The sequence below is a fragment of the Phycodurus eques genome, chromosome 13 (assembly GCF_024500275.1).
Source record: "Phycodurus eques isolate BA_2022a chromosome 13, UOR_Pequ_1.1, whole genome shotgun sequence".
Classification (NCBI taxonomy): domain Eukaryota; kingdom Metazoa; phylum Chordata; class Actinopteri; order Syngnathiformes; family Syngnathidae; genus Phycodurus; species Phycodurus eques.
In genome coordinates, this window is record NC_084537.1 from 17,945,397 (window position 1) to 17,971,931 (window position 26,535).

Here is a 26,535-nt window from a genome sequence, read left to right on the forward strand (position 1 = left end):
TGGTCACAAAAAAAAAAAAAATGCGTGTAAATATCTCAATGTTATTGCACCAGATCACAATGAGCAATTTTGATTTGCTTTCGCGGGCCAGATAAAATGATGTGGTGGGCCGGAACTGGCCCCCTGGCCACCAGTTTGACACCAGCGCTTTAAAGAATTCAAGGGGTGTTTTGGACATACTTGGCAAATAAAGATAATTCTGATTCTGATTCTGATTCTGATAAGACAGAAGTAGTAGGGAATTAAAATCAGATGCATATGTTTATTTTCTATCCAAAATTACAATCTGATGCTCAAATGATGGAACAATTTAGTCTCGTAAATGTATAATCTTGCTTGAATTTAAAAGGTTTAAAAATCTACTGATTTGCATTTTTCAGTGACAAAGTCATATTCTATTCTATTGTATCTTTTTCTGATATGTGCCAAATCTTGGCTGAGGTAGTATAGGGCAAGTAGGGCATTGAACCTATTTTCTTCTCAAAATTTCAGTCAATTTTCTTCAAATTTGCAAGGTTTTTGGGCCTTTATGAAAACAATAATCCTATTGGCTTTTAATTCTACCAGACAAGCGTTGGCCAAGGTAGATGATGTCCAAAAATTGGATTTTCCTGTATTTTCCTGCCACAACTTTAAACTTGACAGAACTACTGTCCAATAGCAAAGAAAGAAATTAAAAGAACAGGGATTGATGGCTGTCAAAAATATCAACGACATCGATTAAGCGAAGCCAACTCAACTATCATCACCTCAGAGTCGACTACAAAAAAATCGGAAGTCGTTTAACCCCTACAATTCAAGTGTCTCTGTTAATGTGTTAATTTGTTAGAGGTGAGTGCACACACCTAAAGCAGATCCTATAAGGGGTCATACCTTTGGTGGCGACTCGGACACAGTCGATCTTGGTTTCCTGCACAAAAGATAGGAGAGGCAGGACAAAGAAGGTTATTATAATGACCCATATCCGTATAAGCGGGGGTGCACAAATACCAATAATAATTGTGTGTAGCCCACTTTACACTGATATGGTAGCAATAAAACAGCATGCAACTCAATGACTGCAACAAAGAAACGTACTTGAACGAGAAGACACTTGGCGGTGGAGAGATTGCAGACAGTGACGTGCGATCAGAACCTGTGACAGACCTTGTGTCTGAATGTATTTTTTTTTTTTTTTTTTTAAACTTGTTTTGGCCTCTCAAAAGTTTCCCACTCGGAAAGGGAGACAGAGGTTTGCCAAACATTCGAGTACTGAAAAGATTAAAGGACAGGCAATAACAAGGAGGCTGTGAGCGACACAAAGAACAGGCATCTTGTGTCCCTGAGCCGGGCCTAACTGCTGAAAGGTTGGCCAATGCTGAGGGAGACTCTCACCGGCCACTTTAACATCCAAGAGCAAAGCATTCTGTCTGTACAAAAATAACTAAAGCAGTTACTTGTATTTGGTGCTTCATGGCAAATAATCAAAGGTTCAGCCCACATCCTAGCAAGTGGATCCCCACCAGTGTTTGGCTTGGCCTCTTAGTTGCTGGACCAATTTCTGATCACATCGTCAAAAAAGATTTGCAGTTTTGCGTTGCCTATTTGTCTTGGATACATGTTTCCAATCACAGCACAGGACAAATTCCCTAATTGTAAATCGCCAAATCCCTAGAATTAACCAAGAATGGCTGCATTAAACCAAAATGGCTGTGTTCAATTTCAGGCACAGGTCCTTGAGACTTTTTTATGCACCCTGTTATGATAAATATCCATCCATCCATTTTCTGAACCGCTTATCCTCACAAGGTTTGCGGGAGGGCTGGAGCCTATCCCAGCTATCTTCGGGCAGGAGGCGGGGTACACCCTGAACTGGTTGCCAGCCAATCGCAGGGAACATACAAACAAACAACCATCCGCACTCACATTAACACCTATGGGCAATTTGGAGTCTTCAATTAACCAACCATGCATGTTTTTGGGATGTGGGAGGAAACCGGAGTGCCCGGAGAAAACCCCATGCATACATTGAACCCAGGTTCTCAGAACTGTGAGGCAGACGCTCTAACCAGTCATCCACCGTGCCTCCCCAGATAGAACCGTTATTACTATATGTTTTTATAAAGTACAATAAAGTGTGCTATGTTCCTGATTAAAAAGATATTACAAAAATGTTTAGGTTTTTTGGGGGGAGGCTGGAACGGATTAATGGTATTTAAATTTATTTCAATGGGGAAAGATGATTTGGGATGAGAGTGCTTTGAATTACGAACATGGTCACGGAACGAATCAAACTCGTATCCTAAGGCACAACTGTGTATGTTTGTTCGTCCATCTGTTTATTAATTAGAAGTCTACTTATTGGTTTATGGGGTATTATGAACGGTTGGGAGGTACCATTATGATTTAAGTGGGTGATTGGATTCCACTGATGCTATAGAGATTCAATGTCCACCCAATTTCATGTTGATCCGTGGGGCTGATTTTTTTCTAACTTTCTAAGGGGCACTTACAAATGGCTGTTTCTGGGAGACCAAAAACACAATTTTAATACCATTTTATGTCCTGACTTCCACACTAACTGACTCACGCAGGAAACGTTTGTGTAAGTATTCTATTCCGGAGTGCCAACTGGCTAATTGAATTCAGCCAGGGCCTCACGTTATTACCGCTGCCCTCCCGGAACGGACGTGCCGCCGCTGCTCAAGGAGGCTGGCGGCAGCACATTCTCATTCAGCTCTAGCGGCTGGCGCGTTCTGCAAATTGTTATCGAGCAGCTAGCGAGGAGGGAGGGGAGCGAGGGTCACGTAGCTTCCACTCGAAGATTTGGGGGGGGGGGGGACCTGTATGATCGGTAGGCTGGCCCACCGCTGCGGCTGCAATGCCCATGACACTTAACAACCACCGCAATGCCTTAAATGCGAGCCTGGCATTTGGCAATAAAGCAGCAACACAGACGCTGTATTACTAAGATGAGCACGATGCAGTCAGTATGTATGAGTTTCATTCCTTCAACGACTTGAAACCAGGGGGCAGTATATTACCGACATACAGGTAGAGATACACACAAAGAAGAGTTTTATAAATGACTCAGTAAACAGCATTAATATGAGCTGTTTTACAAAAAGGTTAAAGAATATAATGTTGTGAATATTATTTAATCCGTCTACATTCACCGTTAATGCTCAAATAATGGTTGCTTAAAGGGGTATAACAACAATAATGATGCTCTTTGTTAGCAGTCTATGCAAACTAGAACTAGCAGACAGCTTCTTCCCTCCTGCGATAAACTTCTTAAACACCTAACCTACAATTCCATTACAACATGCTGGCAATATTTTGACTTGAGTTCGTTGTCACATTTCCGTGGGGCCAATTATATTATATTACTCGTGCACTCACTGTAGTAGTCTCGCCACGCTGCACTATTTGCATATCTGTTGATGACCAATACTGGCCACTCATGCCAGAGTAGTATCTGCTCCATTTGCACACTGATTGAGGAGCATCTGCAACATTTGCACAATCAACACTGTCCCAGATTATCGCGCTACTCGTCGCTTAAAACTGCATACACTCCTTGAAATCTCGGCGCCCCTTGCACAATGGTCATTGCACCGGACTATTGCAATATTAGTCATTCGAACTGCTCTAAGTGCTAGAAGACTCTGCATCTTTTGCACAATTGTCAAAAAAATTTTTTTTTTTTTTTTTTTTTTTTTAAATGTACCGGCATTACCAGATAACTATTAACCCTTTCTTGCTCAGTGACTGATTTTGTCAATGTCTTTATGTCTCAAAAGTGTTCTCGGTCAATTGACTGTCTGTTGTCGTACTAGAGCGGCTCCAACTACCGAAGACAAATTCCTTGTGTGTTTTTTGGACATACTTGGCAAATAAAGATGATTCTGATTCTGATGGCGTTTTGTATTATGTGAGCATTAATGTAGCACACATTTAAACTGTTTTAAATACACAAATTATTTTTGTTTAGTTTGACAAACTCCAACTGGGAGTGGCAATAAACAGCTTGAAGTCTCTTTTTTTCAGTAATTGTTCACGATCTGCCGAGTTGTTGCTTGTCGCGAAGACAGTTTGCTGCCAATCTAGCACCGTATCTAAAGTTTTTGCTGGCAAGCCAAAGCAAAAAAAATAAACAAAAATAAAAAAACCTAATACATTTTTGTTAAATAATAATCCATCCATCAATCAATTTTCGCTACTGCTTATAATAATACAAGAGAGAAAAACAAAAAACAACAAAATAAAAAACATTTAAAATAAAAATCAGACCAGCGATGGCTTGTATTTACAAAAACTTCAAATCGGGTCAATAAGTTAAGGCACCACTGTACTGGTTATTGTTGCTACTGCATGTGTCCATCCTTTTTAACATACTGGTTATCGTTGCTATGGGTCTGACTTTGAACATACTTGTCACTGATACTACATGTGTGCTTTTATTGGTCTTCCTTTCAACATCCTGGTCATTGATTTTATGTGTCTGCATTCTGGTTACTGGTGATCTGCGTCTGCTTTGTGCTAATACTTTTGTCCCACTGAGGGACTGCCATGTCTCACCCCGTTTGCGGTGCTGACAGCTTGGTAGTAGACGCTGTAGCTCTTCTGGGGCAGCAGCGGTGCATTCCAGTATCCACTGTAGGTCTTGTTGTCGCCCACGGTGAAAGGTTGCGGCACGTGGATACCACCGGCGGAGAACTGGGCGGCGAAGTAGTACTGCGAGTTGAGCTGGGTAGCGTTCTGGAATTGGATGGGCACCGGGTAGCAGCGCAGGATCTCGGCCGTGCCCCGCGCCCGTCTCGGACGCTCCTCCTCCACCACCACCTGGTAGGCGCTGTGAAAACAATGTCACATGAGATAAACATGCACAATATGATGAGATTCTAGGAGTCCCCAAAATCCAATCACTAGGACCCAATGTTAAGTTAGGGAAAAAATATAATGCCCCGCACATCAGTTTCTCAAATCAACACTGAATTTGGTGGACAAATCTATCATAATAGGACGCACGGAACGGTCTCATGGACCCATGCCCGAAACTGAACAGGAAGTTGGCCATTTTAGTGTGAAGCAGTCCTTTTGGACAAATTCCAGGGATCTGGTGTACTTCGACGATTGCCACCAAGCGAATTCCCCCAAAAGGGCCTCAATTGAAAACAGGAATCATTCACAGATGGGCCACGCTAATTTTTTAAAACTTTTTTGCATATGCCATCTATGGCGGCTAAGCATAGTCTCAAAGTTGGATGATTATTTCGAAGATGAAAACAGGGTCCGAGGGCACGTTTATCACAGCTTACAGCCCCGGCAACTAGTTTCACCAAACAACAGGAACATTTGGTGACCATGTCTATCACAATAAGTTTGAAGAATCCATGCCAGAAAATTAACATGTCGTCGGCCATTTTGCTTGAAGCAGCGATTTTGGACAAATATCAGGGCAGTGATATATGTTGATGGACTATAACAAGGGACTTTGCCAAATTTAGCCATAATTGAAAGCAGGTTTTTAAGGCCAGATGGGCGACGCAAAGTTGAAACACTTTTTTGCCTGCGCCCTCTAATGTGGGACAAGCATGGGATCAAACCTGGATGATCATTTCTTGGATGAAAACGAGGGAATGTTCATTGCCGCTTACATCATTACTGGTTTCACCAATCGACACGAAATAGGGCGGACCTGTCTATGATAACAGGATGCACGAAAAAGTCTCAAGGACCAATGCCCGAAATTGAACAGGAAGTCACCCATTTTGGGCGAATTCCAGTGCTGTGACGTACTTTGATGAACTCCTAAGTAAGGAACTCTCCCAAATGAGCCCCAATTGGAAGCGGGTATTCTGGACAGATGAGCGATGGTTAATTGCGAAGCGTTCTCTAATGTGGGCGGAGAATGGTGTCAAAGTTGCACGATCACTTTGTGGATTCGCCATGGAAAATGGGGTGCGAGGGCTCATTCAGTAGCTCCCTTGTGCAGTCTGCCTTTACCCTTTTGACCCTCCGTGACTGCAATTAGAGGGATCACCCTCTTTTCCGGCGGGATTAACTATTTCCTCACCTCTTTGAGCTGCTGATAAACAGGTGAACCGCCGTGAGTCCTGCAGATGACGGTGCAAGCGAGGGCCCTCGTGATAAAGTGTCAGGTTAAAGAGTGCGTGCTGTACACACTAAGGCGTACTTCATCATCCAAGCCCCAACCGCAGGGAACAATTAATCATCTACGGTGCGTGCGTGCGTGATCATTAGTGTACATTAGCTAGGTGTTTCGTAAGTTTGCTTCAAACATGCAAGGTCGCAGAAGCCATTCAGCCGCACAAATTGGTACGAATGCTTGAGTGGTGCATCAGGATCCTGATATTACATACTATAGAGTTGCCAACTATGATAGAAGATAGAACATATGATCATCAAATAAATTTGAGAATATCTTAGAACGTTCAGACTGAGAACAACAATAGGGCCACCATATTTTGAGATAAAGTTTCAGAAGGAGCTGCAAATTTGATCTTAGATTTAATTTGATCAATGTTAATACACTTTTTGAAAAACAATGATAGTTTGTTCATGTTATATCAATCAAAATGTGTCAGAATGCTGAGAGATGCCTTCGCAAAGTATAAAATGCCAATTACTGTACTTTACATATACCAGTACCTAGGGTTGTGAAAAAGGTATACTCATTCCAATATAATATGTAATGTCTAATGTTATACGTTTATACTGTATATAATAGGGTACTTTTTCAATGCTCACCGAGCGTGCGTTCCGAAATTCTGAAAGTCTGACCCCCCTACTCAGAGAGGGAGGAAGGGAGGGAGAGAGAGATTGAGAGAAAAAGAGAGAAAGAGAAAGACACTGGCAGAGGGCGCAAGCTAACTGCCGCGTTGGCTCAGGCCCACAGGAGCTGTGATTTGGTGCTTCATAATAAACCCCAAGATAAATGGACTAGCGTATCCCGTGGTCATTGAAGACGCTACAGTACTAACTAAAATGTAATACCATATCATTGCGCAATGATATGAGTCGGTCACCATCTTTGTTTTTTTGCTAATATAAGAACCAGAGTAGAAAGGCAAGGTCAGGAAGCGAAACCACAGAGCACAATGTTGCACCCTATAAAATGCAAATTGCAACAGAATACTGAGAGATGTTTTTTTTGCTAAAATGTCAATTGAATAAATTTGACAATATTTCAGAATGTTCTGACTGAGAAAACAATAACATGTCTGTTTTTTAATCAATAAAGGTTCTGAAGTAACTGTAGAAATGTATATAAAACAATTTTTTTTGGTATATAAAAAACTAAATGCATCAGAATGTGGAGATGTTTTTGCCAAATGCCAAACAAAATACATTTAAGTTTTTCAGTTTGGTCTGAGAAACACAATAGTACAATACAATAATACTGTATTTCAGCTGCAGCTGGTCATCGTGATTAATTTTGTTAATTTTTTTTAAAAGCAATCAGCATTTTTGTTCAGTTGGAATTCTGAGACAAGATGAAATGCCAATGGAATAAAATGAGAATATTTTGGAATGTTTGGACTGATAACTATAACACACCTGCATTTCGCAATCAATGAAGGAGATGCACATTTCAGAATCAGAATCATCTTTATTTGCATTTCATCTGCACCACTTGCACACCGACTGAGGAGTATCTGCAACATTTGCACAATAGACATTGTCCCAGATTATCACACTACTCGTCACTTTAAACTGCATACATTCCTTGAAGTCTCGGCGCCCTTTGCACAATGGTCATTGCACCAGACTATTGCTATATTAGTCAGTCAAACTGCTCTAATTGCATTGGCAGTGAACCACGGTTTGTTGTTATTGAATGTGCGAAATGACTTTGTTGGTACACACACCTCTTGACTGAAACTGATATAGGATGTGACACTGTCCGTATATTCATCCAGGCTGCCAGCTGAATTTTCAAAGACACTCCAGTCTGTACAGTCTAGAAAGCTTTGAAGTTCTATCTTTGCTTCGTTGGTCCACCTTTTCACCGTTTTCACCGTAGGCTTCACACATTTAAGTTCTTTCCTGTATGTTGGTATTAAGTGAATTAAGCAGTGATCAGACGAGCCCAGAGCTGCACAGGGGATAGCACGATAGTAAAGCAGTGGTCTAAAATGTTATTTTCCCTGGTAGGACAGTTGATGTGCTGCTTGTATTTAGAGAGTTCGTGGTTGAGTTTAGCTTCGCCGTAAGCCTCGTGCAAGCAGCATTTCATACATTACATATGTGGAGCAGTCTCTTCACATTACAAAATTATTTTTTTACAAAAACACATTTCCCCCATCTTCTCTGTAGCAACGGGTTCGTAGGACGACCAACGATGTAAACATCAAGGCAGCTGCGAGTGGACTCTATGACAATCAGCAGCTTGCCGATCTCACAGTGGGATGCAACTCGCATGCTAAATCGGTCTAAGAGAGTCTCCGCTCCAGGCCCAATTGGCCAACTCGGTGGACAAAGCGGTCTCTGTCAGACACACAGAAGGGGCCAAAGTGACAATCTAGCTCGACACAACAGAGCGTAAGGGGGGAGGAAATGGGAAGAGCGATGGACATATTCTGTTCTTTAATGGTAAGAATGAACCAATAACGCAAAACAGGGAACATATTGGTCATTCATTTTGCTTTCCAACTGTTGTGATCCTCTATGCAATATTACAATTTTAAAAATGTGTTATGTGGAAGTTTGTGTATTTAACACATTTTCATATACAAAATAAATATGTTGGGGGGGGGGGGGGGGGGGGGGAGAAATAAAAGCTATTTTGAAAAAATATTCCGATAAAGAATATGTTGAGGTAAAATACATATATTGTTTTAAATAAAAATAATACAATATTTATATTAGAAATATTTTACTAAATATTATGTTATTGGTGTGCATATATATATACATACATATTCATATACATATATATATATATATACATACATATACATATATATACATATACATACATATACATATATATACATACATATATATATATATATATATATATATATATATATATACATATATATATACATGCATATATATATATACACACACGTATACATACACACACACGTATAAATGATGTGTTGAAATGTTAAAATAAAAATACATCTGTTTATGGGGAATTAAAAACAATTTAAAAAGAAAACTAAAAAGATAAATATATTTGTTAGGGTGAAATGTATAATGTTCGTAGAATACATATTTTTTTAAACAATCTGTAAAGGCAAAAAAAACAAAACTGTTAATTAGGGAGAAATATTTTAATATGAAAAATTTGAAAATTAAAACAATTTATGAAATCCTACATTGCAAATTATTCACACTGTAAAGCTAATACTTTTCCTTGAATCACTATGTAACATGGATACTACATACAGCAACTTCTCCTTACAAAAGAGCTGAGAGAGATTGACTAAATCTGTACTTTCTGTTCTGCCAATCAGCAGCTTATAGCTTATTATTAAAACAAATAATAAAAAGGAGACTCCGCAGGTGTATCTCTCCATGTGATACGATGATGCGGCTGCTCCATGCATGATTTAATGATACAGCATAGGGACGGCTGCTTTTCCTTTCCCGCGGCAAAGTAGCGAGTGCCAAAGGCGAGGAGGCTCTCGGGGTTAAGAACTCGTGTCATGTGCAAATCTCAACCTGCTGCTTCTCGTCTGCAGCAGCCGCATACGCAAACGTTCTATTCGGATGGCTCACAGACTACAACAATAAATATTTTTCAGCAGTTTGTTTACAAGGAGAAGCAACGACGACTTCACGAGATGATTTGGGATGGGGTGGTATGCAATTCTTCTGTTCTTATTTTTGAATAATAATCTCTGCTGTCAGATTCATGTGAGGCTTTGTCACCAGCTCACAGTTGCGAGGATGACTCACTTGGACAGGCCCAAGGTGTAGGACACAAACACATGGATGTCGAAATACATGAAAACAAACAACATTAAAGACCCCTGTTGCAATGGCAAATTATATAAATGATCCAACTTCGATGCCATCCAACGTGGGCAGAACAAGTTTTGCAATTTAGCGTTCAGGGCTCATTGTGGCGAATTCCCCAGTAGGAGGATCCTGGAATTCACCAGAATGACTATTCCAAAGCAAAATGGTCGACTTCCTGTTTATTTTCTAGCCGATACACAATCAGGATTTTTGGAGCCGATCACTGATCAGCAAGTTTAAAAAAAAACGATAACCGATCACAAGATGGAGCAGTGTGTCTATTTACATTATCGATGACATCAGTGATCGGATCTGCGAATTACGACATGAAAGCCGATCAGCAAAAATGCTAAGTATCGGCAGATTCCAATCAAGTCGATCAGATTGGTGCAAAGTCTATTTTCAAGCCCTTGAGACTTTTTCATTATGTTAGACGTGTTCACCCATTTTTATGTTGCAAAGTTATCTTCAGGGGCTGAATTAAAAAAAAGGGTTAGGGTTACTAAAAACTAATTTCTCGTTTATAATGCACACCCGTGTATAATACGCACCCCCAAAGTAGACCTCAAAATTCTAGAAAACCCTTCTGTATAATGCATTTTTACAATGCATGATTTTGGCTTCTACCAATATGATCAAAACGAAGTATTATCTGTAGTTTGTGAGTTTTTTTTTAAAGAATGCTTACGTTAAGCAATTTATTTGAACACGTAATAATTTTTATTTACTCGCTCTTATTTTGAAATTCACAGCCCTACTTTGATTTAGTAAATGAGAAAACACACAGTTGTGCTCATATGTTTGATTACCCAGGCAGAATTTGTGAGATGGGTACAATTCTTTAAAGAAAACATGAAGAGCCAGGCGAAACACATTTAGTTTTATTTTAATAGGATTCAAATTAAACCATCAAGCATTTCAGAAAAGCATTATCAAACAAAACATAACCATAAAGAAATTAATGATGGTTGTTGTTCAGTCATCAGTCGTATTTAAAAAAAAAACAATATTCCACAAATTTTGCCAGGGTATGTAAACCTCGGAGCACAATTGTACATATGCAGTCATACGTACCCCTGTCATATTGGAATGAAAGTGTAGGCTACACCTTTTTCATAGCCTCGAGATGGCGCTGGCGTGTTAGAATGAAAGTGTACACCTCTTATAACGTCTAGGTGGCGGTGTCATATTGAAATGAAAGTGTACCGCTTTTTCATAACCTCTAGATGGCGGCATACATTTATAACATGGGAAAGTTTTTTTCATTTTCCCCTATACCTATGTATAATGCGAACCATTTATTTTTTACATTTTTGGGGTGGGGGGAAATGCGCATTATACTCAAGAAATTATGGTAATCACGTTTTCATGCCAAACCCTTGAGCTGATGATCCAATTTTGACACCTTGCCCCACCCACATTAGCAGGCATAGGCAAAAAAGCTTTGTAATTTAGCATCGCCCATCTGTGTAGTATATCTCTTTCCAATTGGGAAATTAGTTCAAAGAATGTGCCAAAATGGATGCATCAAAGCAAAATGTTTGACTTGCAGAAATTGGTGAGTTTTTGAGTATGTTGAGCGTAACCTACCCTAACCCATCCATCCATCTTCCTCCACTTATCTGAGGTTGATTCACAGAGGCAGCAGCTTTAGTAGGGAAGCCCAGACTTCCCTCTCCCCAGTCACTTCGTCCAGCTCTACGGGGGGGATCCCGAGGCGTTCCCACGTTTCCCACCTCAAACCCAGAGATAGGAGAACCCATCTCAGAATCCCCAAACTCTGCTTCCTCATGGGAAGGCGTGTCGGTGGAATTAAGGAGGTCTTTTAAGTATTCAGCCCACAGACTCACAACGTCACAAGTTGCGCCGTCTTCACTATATACAGTGTTGATGGTGCACTGCTTCCTCATCCTGAGACACTGGATGGTGGACCGAAATTTCCTCAAAAGCACTCGGAAATCGTTCTCCATGGCCTCTCCGACGCCAGAGTTTTTGCCTCAGCCACCACCAAAGCGGTGTTTCGCTTGGCTAGCCGGTACCCATCAGCTACCAGGGTATTTGCCCAAAGGACCGCCAATCGGAAGCTTGTATACTAGACATATGCTAAATTGTGAAGCTATTTTTTTTTTGCCTATGCCTTTGAATGTTGTTGGAGCATGGCATCAAACTTTGATTGTTTTGTGTCCAAGACATGCGGCCGCAAGTCCGATGTCACGACCCCAAAGTTGAACTGCGACCTAGGGTGTCCTGGTGCCAAGTGCACGTGTGGACATCCTTATGTTTGAACATGGTGTTTGTTATGGACAATTCGTGATGAGCACAGAAGTCCAATAACAGAACACCGCTCGGGTTCTGATTTGGGGGGCGTTCCTCCCAATCACACTCTTCCAGGTCTCACTGTCATTGCCCACGTGAGCATTGAAGTCTCCCAGCAGAATGATGGAGTCCCCGGCGGGAGCGCTCTCCAGCACCCCCTCCAAGGACTCCAAAAAGGGTGGGTACTCTGAACTGCTGTTTGGTACATAGGCACAAACAACAGTCAGGACCAGTCCCCCCCACCCGAAGGCGGAGGGAGGCTACCCTCTCGTCCACCGGGGTGAAGCCCAACGTACAGGCGTCGAGCCGGGGAGCAATAAGTATACCCACACCTGCTCGGAACCTCTCACCGTGGGTAACTCCAGAGTGGAAGAGAGACCAAACCCTCTCAAAAGGACTGGTACCAGAGCCAAGCTGTGTGTGGAGGCGAGTCCGACTATATCTAGTCGGAACTTTTCGACCTCACACACCAGCTCGGGCTCCTTCCTTGCCAGAGAGGTGACATTCCACGTAGGTAGAGCCAGCTTCTGTAGCCGGGGATCGGATCGCCAAGGTCCCCGCCTTTGGCCACCGCCCAGCGCGCACTGCACCCGACCCCTATGGCCCCGCCCACAGGTGGTGAGCCCATGGGAAGGGGGACCCACATTACCCGAATTTAGAAGAGTTTATCAATTGGAAGCAGGTGTCCTACACAGATGGACGACACTACATTTTTTTGTTATTGCCCCATGACCTCTAATCTGAGCGGAGCATGGCATCAAAGTTTGATCATTTTGATGATTATTGATATAACTGCTTGCAGAATTTAGATTCCCCCCCCCCCCTCATTAATTCATATTTGCTCAATTCACCATTGATGTTGTCCGTTTTAGTGATTTCACGCTTTGAGTGGCTAAAAGGACCTAACAATAGTTAAGAGGTTAAGGCGCCATCTTAAAAACAATGTGTGTATGAATAGATTTATTTGATCCCAGTTGTTAAAAGTGGTTTGGGAGCGGGCCGTGTGGTCCCACCGCAACCTGCGCCGACACCAATTAGCTCCTCACCCCCTCTGCCCACCCGACATCATAGATTTCTCCTCCGCAGACCAATTATGCCGGATTGACTCGCCCTCAAGTGGACAGAGGCCACGGGAGTCAGATTTATTTTTCATGTGGGTTTATAACAGGGGCGGAGGCCTCTCCATCACCGTCTTGACTCACGCTAATGCTAACGGGGGATGAGTTAAGGCGGCCGTTAACCTTACGACTCCGGACCAGACATCTGTGCAGCTCATGCCATAACATAAGGTGCGGGAAGACGACGATCTTTGTGTCACGTTTAGTTGCAGCTATTAGCACATGCCTGCTTGAAGCAAAAAAGTTATTGCATATTTTCGTGGTGTGTCAAATCACTTGGCACGCTCAAGTACAGGGTATTCTGATGCTCCAGGCAGGGGGAAGCACACATAGGTGGGCATTTGCAAATAAAAACATGCTTAGCATGATAAAATATATTTAAAACGTATATTAAAATAAAAAAACTCTGCTCAAGGAAAACAATAAATATATTTTATATATAATTCTACATATTAAAATGGAGAAATATGTTAGGAAATATACATATATACACACACATATATATATATATATACACATACATACATATATATATATACACACACATATACATATATACATATATATACACACATATACTCACACACATATATATATATATATATATATATATATATATATATATATATATATACACACATATACACACACACACATATACATATATATATATATATATATATACATATACACACATATACATGTACATATATATATACATATATATATATACACACACACATACATACATATATATATATATATATATATATATATATATATATATATATATATATACACACACACACACACACACACATATACATACACATATACACACACACACGTTTCTTTAATATTGTAATACAAAATAAATCTCTTGGGAAAAAAATATTTAAGACAGAGAGATAAGTATAAAATATCTTAAAAACATTAACATAAAAATGTGTTTGAGGAGAAAAGCCTCAGTCAAAAAAATCTGGTGAGAAAATACATAAAAACCTTTAAAAAAAAGGTTCCCACCCTAACAGCACTTGCTTATTTTAGCACTGTGCCAAATCACTTGCCATGCTCCTGTGCAGATAATCTGACGCTACAGGGATCAAGCAAGCATCTCATTTGCAAAACCACACTTCGCAAGGGAAAAAAAAAAAAAGGCTTGTATTTTAAACATCTCTGCTAACTGGAGGCAAAGGTGACGCCGGCAAAAGGTCTGATTTAGTGGCAGCAAAGATAAACTGGGGCATCTCGAATCATTTATTCCCACACAAGCTTGTAAACATTTATTTTGACGCAAGGTGGGTGGATTCTGGCCGCCAACGAAGGGGGCAAACGTTCTAGTGACATTATTGATAGACATTCGTCTTAATCCTCTCAAAGGAACAGTGTCGCCTCTGGTGAAAAATGTTCCCAGGGATTAGCGGCCCAATCTGAGCAGTATATATTTTTTATATGATAGCAATTAGCTTCTCCTCGGATAATCTCTTTTACGATTTTAATTCGGACGGAGTGGCGGATGCTTAACGGACAGTCGTCATAGGGTTATCGTGTCATCTTCCAGCGGACTTCCTGCAAAACAACTCGAAACGCCTGTAGGCGCCATCAGCTTCCAAACCCAATCAGCGTGTCGCATGATCAAATCAAATATGCTGCTGCTGCTCTGCTGTTATAAAAAAAAGTGACCAAATCCCTCTCACTCTTCTTTCCCTAAAAGGGCTTTAAAAGTGATTTCCTAAAGTGTACCATTTCAAAAATTAATTAAACGTCATGTGAATTAAAGTCCTTTTCCCAACGACATGCAAGGTCTTCTGTGTCAATGATGTGATTTCCTGTTTTTGGTCATTTGTGAATGTGGGATTCATTAAAAATGACATTCCCTCGCACGCACGCACACACGCAATTTAAAACGATTAATCACGGGCAATTTCAAACATCTGCAACATGTTTTTGTCAAAATACCCCAAGAAGCTAGAATGACTTCACTTTTCCAGCCTGGTTGAAATCAGCCTATCTAGCGGCGGCGAGCCTGTCTCTTGTAAATGAGCCACAGCTCATAGAGTTTCCCCTCTACAGCAGGATCAACGTCGAGCACAGCTTTCATTAATGTGACAACTAGGGGCCGTAAATGTTGATAAAATTGTTTTTTGATATTTAAACAAATGTATTACAATTGTTTTTTTTTTAACAATAAATGCATCAATATTATTAAAATGTTTGCATTTGTGTTTTATTTTCGCATTACATTGGTGCCTTGAGATACGAGGGAGTTGAATTTTGAGTTTTTCGAGATAGAAGCCGTCTTTCAGACGATTTCTTTTGCTTTGACTTTCGAGCACAGCCTTGAGATACAATGCTGGCAGTGAAATCAACTCACTTCACAATAAGAAGCACTTTGGCAAATAAACAATTCTTCAAAAAAGAGGGTTCAACCTTTTTATTGCCACTCCCAGTTGAAGTTTGTCAAACTAAACATGAAACAAAGAATTACAGCTTGTGCATTTAAAACAACCACATAGCTTAGCCTTTAAATTTGCTAGCTTAATGCTAATGATAGAGAGCATCTACGTTGTGGTGCAATAACCCTTTAAGCAATGGATTGAACACAAACAGTGCAACAACTCATGTAGACAGACAATATAACACTACACAGTCATTTAGCCTTATTCCTCTGTGAAGACCGCCTAATGTTAGCACTGTACTGATGATCTGTGAGGAGTTAAGACTCCTCGAACAATATATCCATCTGTCTTTCTGTCTGTCTTATATGCCCCGAGATGGCCAAGGCGGGCACACCAGGAGGCGTAGGATTCAATTGATAACATTTGACAAAATGTTTGTATTTTTAATTCTAAAGATGTCATTACTGTATATTTTAAATGTGTTTTGATAAGATGTAATATTAAGGAGTGCTATTTTTCCTCCATAAAATACAGATCACAACATTTTCATTTAGATTTTTTTGGGGGAAGGCAAGAACGGATTAATGGCATTTCCATTCATTTCAATGGGCAATGATGATTTGAGATAGAAGTGTTTGGAGTTACGAACGCGCTCACAGAATGAATTACTCATATCTCAAGGCACCACCGTATTTGGAAATATAAATGACAGTACACAAAACAAATACAGTATATCAAAAAATGTGCATTTGATTTTCATTTTAGCATTATTGCCTGTAAAAATGTACATATGAGTTTATATTAATAAAAATAAAGAACAAACAACTAATTTCACAGTATAGAGAATGTATGGTAATCAAAATACCCAAATACATAGTATGCATTTGTTTTTCACTTTAACACTGAGAAGAAAGGTATTAATTGAGAAATAAAAATACTACATAAATGATCAGCTTTGATAGTCTCGGATTCAATCTGTGCAGGTATACCCAATATTATGGTCAAAGAAAATGCTTTGCTCAGCATCACATGACAAAGATTATGATAGTATGAAAAATAAAGGGAGAAAAAAGTAGGTCTAAGATGGCAGAAGTTATCATCTCCAAAGACTTTTTGGGCTGGTGGTAAACAAAAGCAGCAGCCTGCTGCGCTAATTAATGGAAGCTGTGATTCACCACCCGCTTCGTCATCATTTGAGCTTTGTAATTGGCCCGCTGACGGGACGCCAGGTGGAGCGGCTCCCCCCGGATGGTACCTGCGAAGAGATTAAAAAGCCATCCTTCTTGCCATGGAGGCACGCCGTGCTAAACACTGAAATTGTAACGACTCAGTGGAGACGGTTGTGGAAATGCAGCTTTGAGTCTCTCGAGTTTACCGCCTGCCCAAGAGAGGGCTCGGGTGGGGCACTCATGCTCACCAAGCCCCCTGCAAAGTCTGGTACTTCCTAATGAGAGCTCCAAAGCAAAGTGTCCTGCTTGGATTGTTGTCTGCCCAAAAGGGGGCTTGGCTGAGACACTCATGCTCACCTCGTCGCACTCCCAAAAAAGTCCTATTTGTTTTCTCAATGAGAGCTCCAGGGCAAAGTGCCCAGGCCTTCTCAAATCATTGCCCGCCCAACAGGGGCCTCGGCTGGACCACTCATGCTCAACCAGTTGCCCCCATGTCTGGTTCTTTTTTTAATGAGCGATTCAGAGCGAGAGGTGCCCAGGCCTGCTCGGATCGTTGCCCGCTCTAGAGTGGCCTTGGCCGGGGAATCCATGCTCAACCAGTTTCCTCTGTAGTCTGGTTTTTTTTTGCCCCGTCTTTTTTAAGGACCATATATTCAAGAAATTGCTAGCTAAGCCCATTATAAATATGTATTTTATATTTCTTTGTGTTTCCAGTGAACCACTGAACTAACTCAAATTAATTTTAATTCTAATTTTTTTCTAAATAAATGATATGTTTGAAGATAATTGCTGAAAATGTGCCAAGACAGAACTATGTAGTACTAAATTGTGGAGATATCGGGTTAAACTGTTTTTCACCATTTCACCTTTCCTGGTTGTGTTTTGGGCATAGCTAAAACGGCGTTAATTCATTAATAACTCAATGGCCATACATAATAATGGCCTCAGCTTGGATTTCATGCTCACCTAGACCTTTCAAAAAGTCTGCTTTTTTTTTTCTTCGAAATAAGCGCTCCAGAGCACAGGTTAAAGTCTTTTACATCTTACAAAAAATGGTTACCGCTGCACTAACGTACAGTTCTGTAGCCCGTTTCATAGACTGACAGTGTCTATTAGATGAGGCAGGTAGGTTGTGCCTTCAGCAAACCAAAACGATGACTTTGCTCAACTCCGAACACAAATGTGATAATAATTCCCAGTAAACGCGCCAACAAAACTGGTTCAAACGAGTTCCTCGGTTGCCCGGAAGCCCGTTGAGGTTCAGGGTGAGACTCCCTGCTAACATGAAAGACTCGTAGAGGCGGGACATCTTGGAGCTAGCTCATGCCAACCGCTCCAAAGTTTCTTCTCATCTTCAAAGCCAAAATGCACAAAGCTCTGAAGATGAAACTCTTTGATAATTCTCCAAGCGTCGTCGTAACACTCTCCAATGTTGTTGTTTTTGGGTTGGGCTGTGGTTTTACTGCGAAGACATACCTTACTGGAGCGCCCCTGCTCTGGGCGGGCTTCAGCAGGACCGTCACCGTGCTGTCCGTCTGGTTCAGTGACGTGTCCTGGTCGTACGCCGGCATGGACGGAGCTTAGGGAGGAAGTCGCAAAGTAAAATTTTGCTCTTTTAAAAAGGTAATTATGATTTAAAAAATGTACAGTAAAACATCAATTGGTGAATTACCATTTGCACACTCACATTCTCGCAATTATTTTCTTCTGTCGAACAAAACTAACTATTCACTAAAAAACAACCAATTCACGCCTATCCGCACATTTCTGTGCTGTAAATGTAATGTCCTAAGATCCTCACAGTTTTTTTTCCAAAATCAATCTGTAAGCCATTTATTTTTTTTAAGGGTAATGTAAGATGAATTTGAAATTATATTAAAGTGATCTTGGATCATATTTTGGGATGCGGTCAGGGTTTTAACTATTAATATAGGCAATTATAAAAATGCGCACAAAATCCTCAAAAGCATCTCTGGCATAACCAGTTAACTACTCGAGAACTGGCATATATTAATGCATTAGCGTAAGGCAGTAGAAAATATATTTAAAAATAATAATAATAAAAATAAATCATACAGTTCCATTTCCCATTTGCATGACTTGAACAGGGGTAAGCACTAGCTTCATGATTTATTCAACAGACCCATAGATACCGACCTGAGATCTTGGTGGTGAACTGGGTGATCACGGGGGGGCCGTAGCCTTTGGCCGTGCTGGCGCGCAGGGTGAAGGAGTACGTGGATCCCGGGTGGAGGCCCGCAAACGCGTGGGCGGTCTCGTTGCCTGCCTTGGCCACTTTGCCGCTCTGGTTGGAGAGGTCCAGCTCGGGGTCGAAGGAGCTCACCGCCTTGTAGGAGATCTATGAAGGAGATGAATATTCAGTGGAGAGTGTGTGCTGCTGCCGCTCCAGGGTCTGTGCTTGAAAACATCTCCAATTGTTTTGCCTGGTCTCGGGAGAATCTAGCAGGATTTCATACCCCAAAAAAACCAATACTGTACTGTTAAGTCAAATCAAGTTTGGACGGACGTTCTGGGTATCTGCTGCATATTTTATTCAATTGTTTATATATAGACTATGGTATTTACTGATCCAAATATATATGTAGTTGTCTTTTTACATATAATGCTGCTGACTATTATTGCTACTGTTCACATTCACTTTTTTTTTTTTCACTTTTTTTTTTTTTTTCCATTCACATTTACAGTATGTGACTGTGTATCAGTTTGCCATTCATGCATATAGACTGTTTATAGGAGGAGTATTTATTGACGTGTATATTTTTTGCTGCTACATACAATGCTGCCATCAATTGTTGCTGCGATTCGCATTGACTTCTGTCTGTATATGGCATTTATTTATGTATTGTTTGCCACATATTGAGACTATTTATTTATACATACAGTATGTATCAGAATCAGAATCAGAATCAGAATCATCTTTATTTGCCAAGTATGTCCAAAACACACAAGGAATTTGTCTCCGGTAGTTGGAGCCGCTCTAGTACAACAAACAGTCAATTTACAGAACACTTTGGGGACATAAAGACATTGACAAAAAACAATTGTGCAAAAAGATGCAGAGTCCTCTAGCACTTAGAGCAGTTCGAACGACTAATATTGCAATAGTCCGGTGCAATGACCATTGTGCATACAGTATGTAGTTTGTTTGCTACATATAACACTGCTGACTATTGGTGCTATTGTTCACATTGACTTCGTATGCATTGGGTCTATTTATTCATGTACAGTTTGTCATTTACGTAGACTATTGTAGTAGTAGACGAATAGTTTTTTGCTACATACAATGCTGCTTACTATTCGTGCCACTGTTTACATTCACATCTGTATATGAATCTTCTATTCACGTACAATTTGCCAATCATATACTGTATATAGACTATAAATTGACAGTATACTTTTTGCGGCATACAACACTGCTGTCTATTGTTGCAGCTCTTCACATTGAGTCCTTAGTATATAACCCCAATTCCAATGATGTTGGGACGTTGTGTTAATCATAAATAAAAACAGAATACAATGATTTGCAAATCATGTTCGACCTATATTTAATTGAATACACTACAAAGACAAGATATTTAATGTTCAAACTGATAAACATTATTGTTTTTAGCAAATAATCATTAACTTCAAATTTTATGGCTGCTACACGTTCCACAAAAGCTGGGACAGGTGGCAAAAAAGACTGAGAAAGTTGAGGAATGCTCAACAAAAACCTGTTTGGAACATCCCACAGGTGAACAGGTTAATTGTGAACAGGTGGGTGCCATAATTGGGTATAAAAGGAGCTTCCCTGAATTGCTCAGTCAGTCACAAGCAAAGATGGGGCGAGGTTCAACTCTTTGCGAACAAGTGTGTGAGAAAATAGTCGAAGAGTTTAAGGACAATGTTCCTCAACTTACAATTGCAATTTTATTTATTTAGGGATTTCATCCTCTACGGTCCATAATATCATCAAAAGGTTCAGAGAATCTGGAGAAAGCGGCAAGGCCGAAAACCAACATTGAATGACCGTGACTTTTGATCCCTCAGGCGGCACGGCATCAAAAACCGACAATCTATAAAGGATAGGACCACATGGGTTCAGGAATACTTCAGAAAACCAATGTCAGTTAATACAGTTCGGCGCTACATCCGTAAGTGCAACTTGAAACTCTACTATGCAAAGCAAAAGCCATTTATCAACAACACCCAGAAACGCCGCCGGCTTCTCTAGACCCGAGCTCATCTAAGATGGACTGATGAAAAGTGGAAAAGTGTTCTGTGGTCCGACGAGTCCACATTTAAAGTTGTTTTTGGAAATTGTGGACGTCGTGTCCTCCGGACCAAAGAGGAAAAGAACCATCCGGACTGTTATGGACGCAAAGTTCAAAAGCCAGCATCTGTGATGGTCTGGGGCTGTGTCAGCGCCAATGGCATGGGTAACTTACACATCTGTGAAGGCACCATTAATGCTGAAAGGCACATACAGGTTTTGGAGAAACGTATGCTGCCATCCAAGCGTCTTTTTCATGGACGCCTCTGCTTATTTCAGCAAGACAATGCCAAACCACATTCTGCACGTATTACAACAGCGTGGCTTCGAAGTAAAAGAGTGCGGGTACTAGACTGGCCTGCATGCATTCCAGACCTGTCTCCCATTGAAAATGTGTGGCGCATTATGAAGCGTAAAATACGACAAAGGAGACCCCGGACTGTTGAACAGCTGAAGCTGTACATCAAGCAAGAATGGGAAAGAATTCCACCTACAAAGCGTCAACAATTAGTGTCCTCAGTTCCCAAACGTTTATTGAATGTTAAAAGAAAAGGTGATGCAACACAGTGGTAAACATGACCCTGTTCCAGCTTTTTTGGAACGTGTTGCAGCCATAAAATTCTAAGTTAATGATTATTTGCTAAAAACAAAGTTTATCAGTTTGAACATTAAATATCTTGTCGTTGTAGTGTATTCAATTAAATATAGGTCGAACATGATTTGCAAATCATTGTATTCTGTTTTTATTTGTTTAACACAACGTCCCAACTTCCTTGGAATTGGGGTTGTACATGGGATTTATTTATCTAAGTGCAGTGTCTTTTACAAATACAGAAGATTAACCATTTATTGATACATGAATAGTTTTTTTAATGCAAATAATGATGCTGACTATTCTTACTGCTTTTCATATTTACCTTTGCATACATCAATATAGCATCTATTCATGTACAGTCTGCCTTTCACATACAGTATATATATTTTGTATTGCTACAAGTATAGTTTTTTGATACGTTCAATACTGCTGGTCTATTTTTGCTGCTTTTCAGATTCAGATCTGCTTATATAGTAGTCATGTCTTTATATAGTTTTCCAATCATATAAAGTTGTATTGTATCGCCATCAATGGCTTGGGTCACACTGCATGGCAAAATGGCCAATTTGAACTTTTTGTTAAAGCCGATCTTTTTATGTAGTTTTTCACATTACAAAAAAAAATGCGGCTTCTATTGTGAACAGGATGTCTCTGAGAAGTGACATGCACAAAACAGGACGACACAAGGTGCTGTGTGTTTACGTAAGTAAATATGGTCCTGCGTGTGCGGTAGCTCTTGTCCAAACCAATTTGTGGCAATTTCAAGGATTTTGTACTTGAACTGACTGGTCCGCCATATATTTATCTGTTTTAAGGCATCTTCTTTTCACCACTGAGTGTTTTCTGCGTTTTTGTCTGTGATTGTATTTCGTCTGTTTTGTCAAATAATAGTGATGGTTTTAGCCTATAATGACATAGGTCGGATGTGCGCGACCTGAGCATCCGCACTGCAGTCCAATCTGACAAATATCCAATTTATATCCACATACAAAAGAGGCCTGGGTCGGATTTGAAAAAATAATAATAATAAATGGAATTGTACCGTTAACTTTGATCTGGACAAATCAGCTACATGTCAAATTGGGCAAAAATTGGATTTCATCTGCTGTGTGAACATAGTCAAATTGTGCCAAATGAGGCTGGCATGAGTGTTAAGTTGATGGCTTCCTGCGCGTTTTCTCCCGCCATAACTCACTGCTTTACCCAACTTGTTTAAGAGCTTAAGTGGTGAGGTTACAGCCCATTTGTTCATTTTTGCCCCAACCCGCACACGCCTAAGGTGTTGATGATGGTGTATGTATTTATATTTTATGCGTTTGTGATGCTTCATAAATCCCGACACCCCGCGTCAAGGGAAAAAAAAAAAAATGCATGGAATTTGCCGACATGTTTTTCATTATTTCTGCTGTCACATTCATTAGGACGGCGAGAGAGGCATTGACGTGTAATTTCAAACTAAAACGTTGCGATACGTGCTTGGGTGGTGCGGACAAAAGGACTAAATGAGAGAAGGCTTCCGAGCATTTCCAAACTTGATGGACACAAATTATGCGGCGCTCCTGACTCTCTTTTGTGTGCCTTAATTGGAATGATAATGGAGCTTTTCTTTTTTATGAGGAGCGTGTGGTGTTTTCTTGAAGTGGGGCCTGGAGTTCTTCTAAATGGATATTAGCGAAAGCACTCGCCTTAATGCCTCCCTGCAGATCCAACACAATGAAAGGCACTGGCACTGCCTGGACACCGCAACTCGTAGCTGACAATTGGAGTGTTGTTGCTGCCACGGCCACTGCTAATTTTAGAAATGTCAGGAACAAAAGCCTTGACGTTAAGTCGCAAGTCTGCTGCTGTCTAAACTTTTAAATGGAACATGAAAGTCTGGAATACATGAACAACATGTTCAGGACATTTAAAAGCATGAATACCGGTAGTCAGCAGTGTTGTATATTACCCCTAAAAAACTATACGCATCAATTACTAGTCTATATACTGGATGTAAATGGAAAACTGTACATGAATAAATAGATCCTATAAATACAAAAGTGAATGTGAACAGCAGCAAGACTAGTCGGCATCCCTGTATGGAACAAAACATAGTAAATAGTTTCTCAATAGGTACAGTATACACTGTATATATGAATGACAAACTGCATGAATAATAGCTACCATGTATACACAGAGATCAATGTGAACAGCTGCAACAATAGTCGGCAGCGTTGTATGTACCAACCACAACAAAAAACTATATCTAGAAATAATATATCTACATTTATGTGCATGGTAGCATGTATAAATATGCATGTACTATAGCTTCAGAAGTTAAAGTGGATTACAGCAAGTACAGTCAGCAGCATTACATGTAGGAAAACTGCCGTAAACTGTGTCTATATGAATAAATACCATATCAGCAGATGTGACTGTGCACGGCAGCAAGAATATATTTAGCAAAAGAACTAGACTATAGTATCAATGATGATCTATATACTGTATGTGAATAGCAAACTGTACATGAATAAATCCTATATCCGGTATACAGTCTATAAAAGTGAATGTGAACAGCAGCACGAATAATCAGCAGCAAGCAAATAAAGATCACCAATATCTTCTCAGAAGAGGATTGGTCACAATAGATGAATAATAATAATACACACAACGAAATACTACACTGTGCTATACATGTGGATCTGACTAAAAGGCCGCAACAATAGTCAGCGCCATTTTTATTAAATCACAATTAACAGCTGGGTTATCAGATTTTCAGGGGTTATTGGAGTAAATAAATGAACAGAAAAGCCTGAAGTTTGTGGCTAGTAGCAGTAAGTGGTGGGTTCTGAGAGCCTGGAGGCGGTTGTTATGTTCTATAAAACGGATCACGCACGCACGCACGCACACGCACACACGCTTCCCTGTTACGTGTCGCATGAAATTTTAAAGAAGATAAACAGCCCAGACGTGTCGCTCTTTAAGCCATTAAGCCAACCTGCTGTGTGTGGTTTGTTTTTCTCTCTTTTTTTATGGACATTGTTTCTGCATCTGCTCGACTAAACAAAGCCCCCCGCCGCCACTCAATCCTCGCTCTAGTCCAATAAGAGTAGAACCCCGCTAACTCAGTCAAAATAACGCATCACGGTGAGCAAACAGCGACCAGAGAGGGAATCAATCTGTGGGAAAGGCGGTGGGATTACTTCCCAAACCGTAGGCTTGGTGAAGATCAATGTGTGTGTGTGTGTGTGTGTGTGTGTGTGTGTGTGTGTGTGTGTGTGTGTGAGAATGCGTGCGTTTGTTTGCCTTATGGAGGCGTGAACAAGGACGGCGAGTGGCCGTGAGTCAACATTTACTCGCCACTGCAGCAGAGTAGCGAGAGATTGTGCTTTCAATAGAGTTCAAAGGGCAAAAGATGACTTCGTAGATATTTTTTTCACTGCCGTGCACTTGAACGAGTGTCCGATTGTTTTTATGCATTACGAATGAGAGTGGTTAGCTTATATTTGGACTCGTATAAGTGTCTTTCTGTGTTTCCGCGTGACGGTTAAGAGTGATTAGCATATTTTCAGACTCGTACAAGTGTCTTGATGTTACGTTATGATTATGATGCTTATCTAATTTTTGCACTTGTACAAGTGTCGTATTGTTTTGACGCATTACTATTGAGTAATATTTTTGCTTGTATGACTTAATTATTTTGTTTTTACTTTTTCCAATCATAAGTGGTTAGCTTATTTTTACACTTGTACGCGTCTTATGGTTTTTATGCATCAAATTCGAGATTGGTTAGTTTATTTTCGCATGGTAGGTTAATTGAAGACTCTAAATTGCCCGTAGGTGTGAATGTGAGTGCGAACGGTTGTTTGTTTCTATGTGCCCTGTGATTGGCTGGTGACCGGTTCAGGGTGTACCCTGCCTCCCGCCCGAAGATAGCTGGGATAGGCGCCTGCAGCCCGCGATCCTAGTGAGGATAAGCGGTAAAGAAAATGGATGGATGGATGGATAATCAAGAGTGGTAGGATTATTTTTTACACTTGTACGAGTATTTTATTGTTTTTACGTTACTAGTGAGTTATTCTACACTTGTATGAGTGTCTTGTCTTTACACATTGCTATTGATTGAGTAGTTTATTTTATACTTGTATGAGTGGCTTATTGTTTTTACGTTTACTGTTGAGTGGTTTGCTTATTCTATACGCGTTACAACTGAAAGCAGTTACCTCTTTTTTACACTTATAGGTCTGTCATATTTATAATTTTTATTTTACATTTATTTACTGTAATATTAGAAAATGGATGGATGGATAAATTTAAATAATTCATTTATACCTATTATTATTGGTTTTATAAAATGCTTGTACTAATTTCTTTTTATTATTTTCATTTGATGTAGTGATAATACATGTGGTTGAAACGCAATTTGACAAAACTAAATTGACAAACATTTTTGGTGCGTGCGTACCTCATATTGCGTGATGATGCCGTAGGTCTGCGCCGGCTCTCGCCACGTGACCACAATCTTCTCCTCGTAGGCGCTGCCCTGGATGGACACCAGCGGGACAGCGCCGGGCACTGCGGGACACCAACACGCGGAACAGATTAGCGACACCGATAAATAAAAGTCAAGCTTGTCGCTGTCACCGTGATTTATCCCGGGGCCGACAATCATCCAAAGAGCTTTTCAAGGACGTCCATTACACAAATG

The 26,535-nt window shown here is 40.4% G+C and overlaps 1 protein-coding gene across 11 annotated transcripts in view; it reads right to left on the reverse strand.

Moving 5' to 3' along the window:
* The window catches only part of LOC133411384 (receptor-type tyrosine-protein phosphatase mu-like), a 187,102-nt gene that overhangs the window by 65,066 nt on the left and 95,501 nt on the right, over nt 1-26,535 (reverse strand). For all 11 annotated transcript variants that reach the window (XM_061693715.1, XM_061693712.1, XM_061693714.1 and 8 more), the window contains exons 9-13: nt 26,293-26,402; nt 19,138-19,339; nt 18,457-18,559; nt 4,561-4,834; nt 874-910 (exon numbers count right to left, since the gene is read on the reverse strand). In XM_061693715.1, coding sequence (XP_061549699.1) covers nt 874-910; nt 4,561-4,834; nt 18,457-18,559; nt 19,138-19,339; nt 26,293-26,402 — 726 coding nt within the window. The remainder of the gene's footprint in view (nt 1-873; nt 911-4,560; nt 4,835-18,456; nt 18,560-19,137; nt 19,340-26,292; nt 26,403-26,535) is intronic.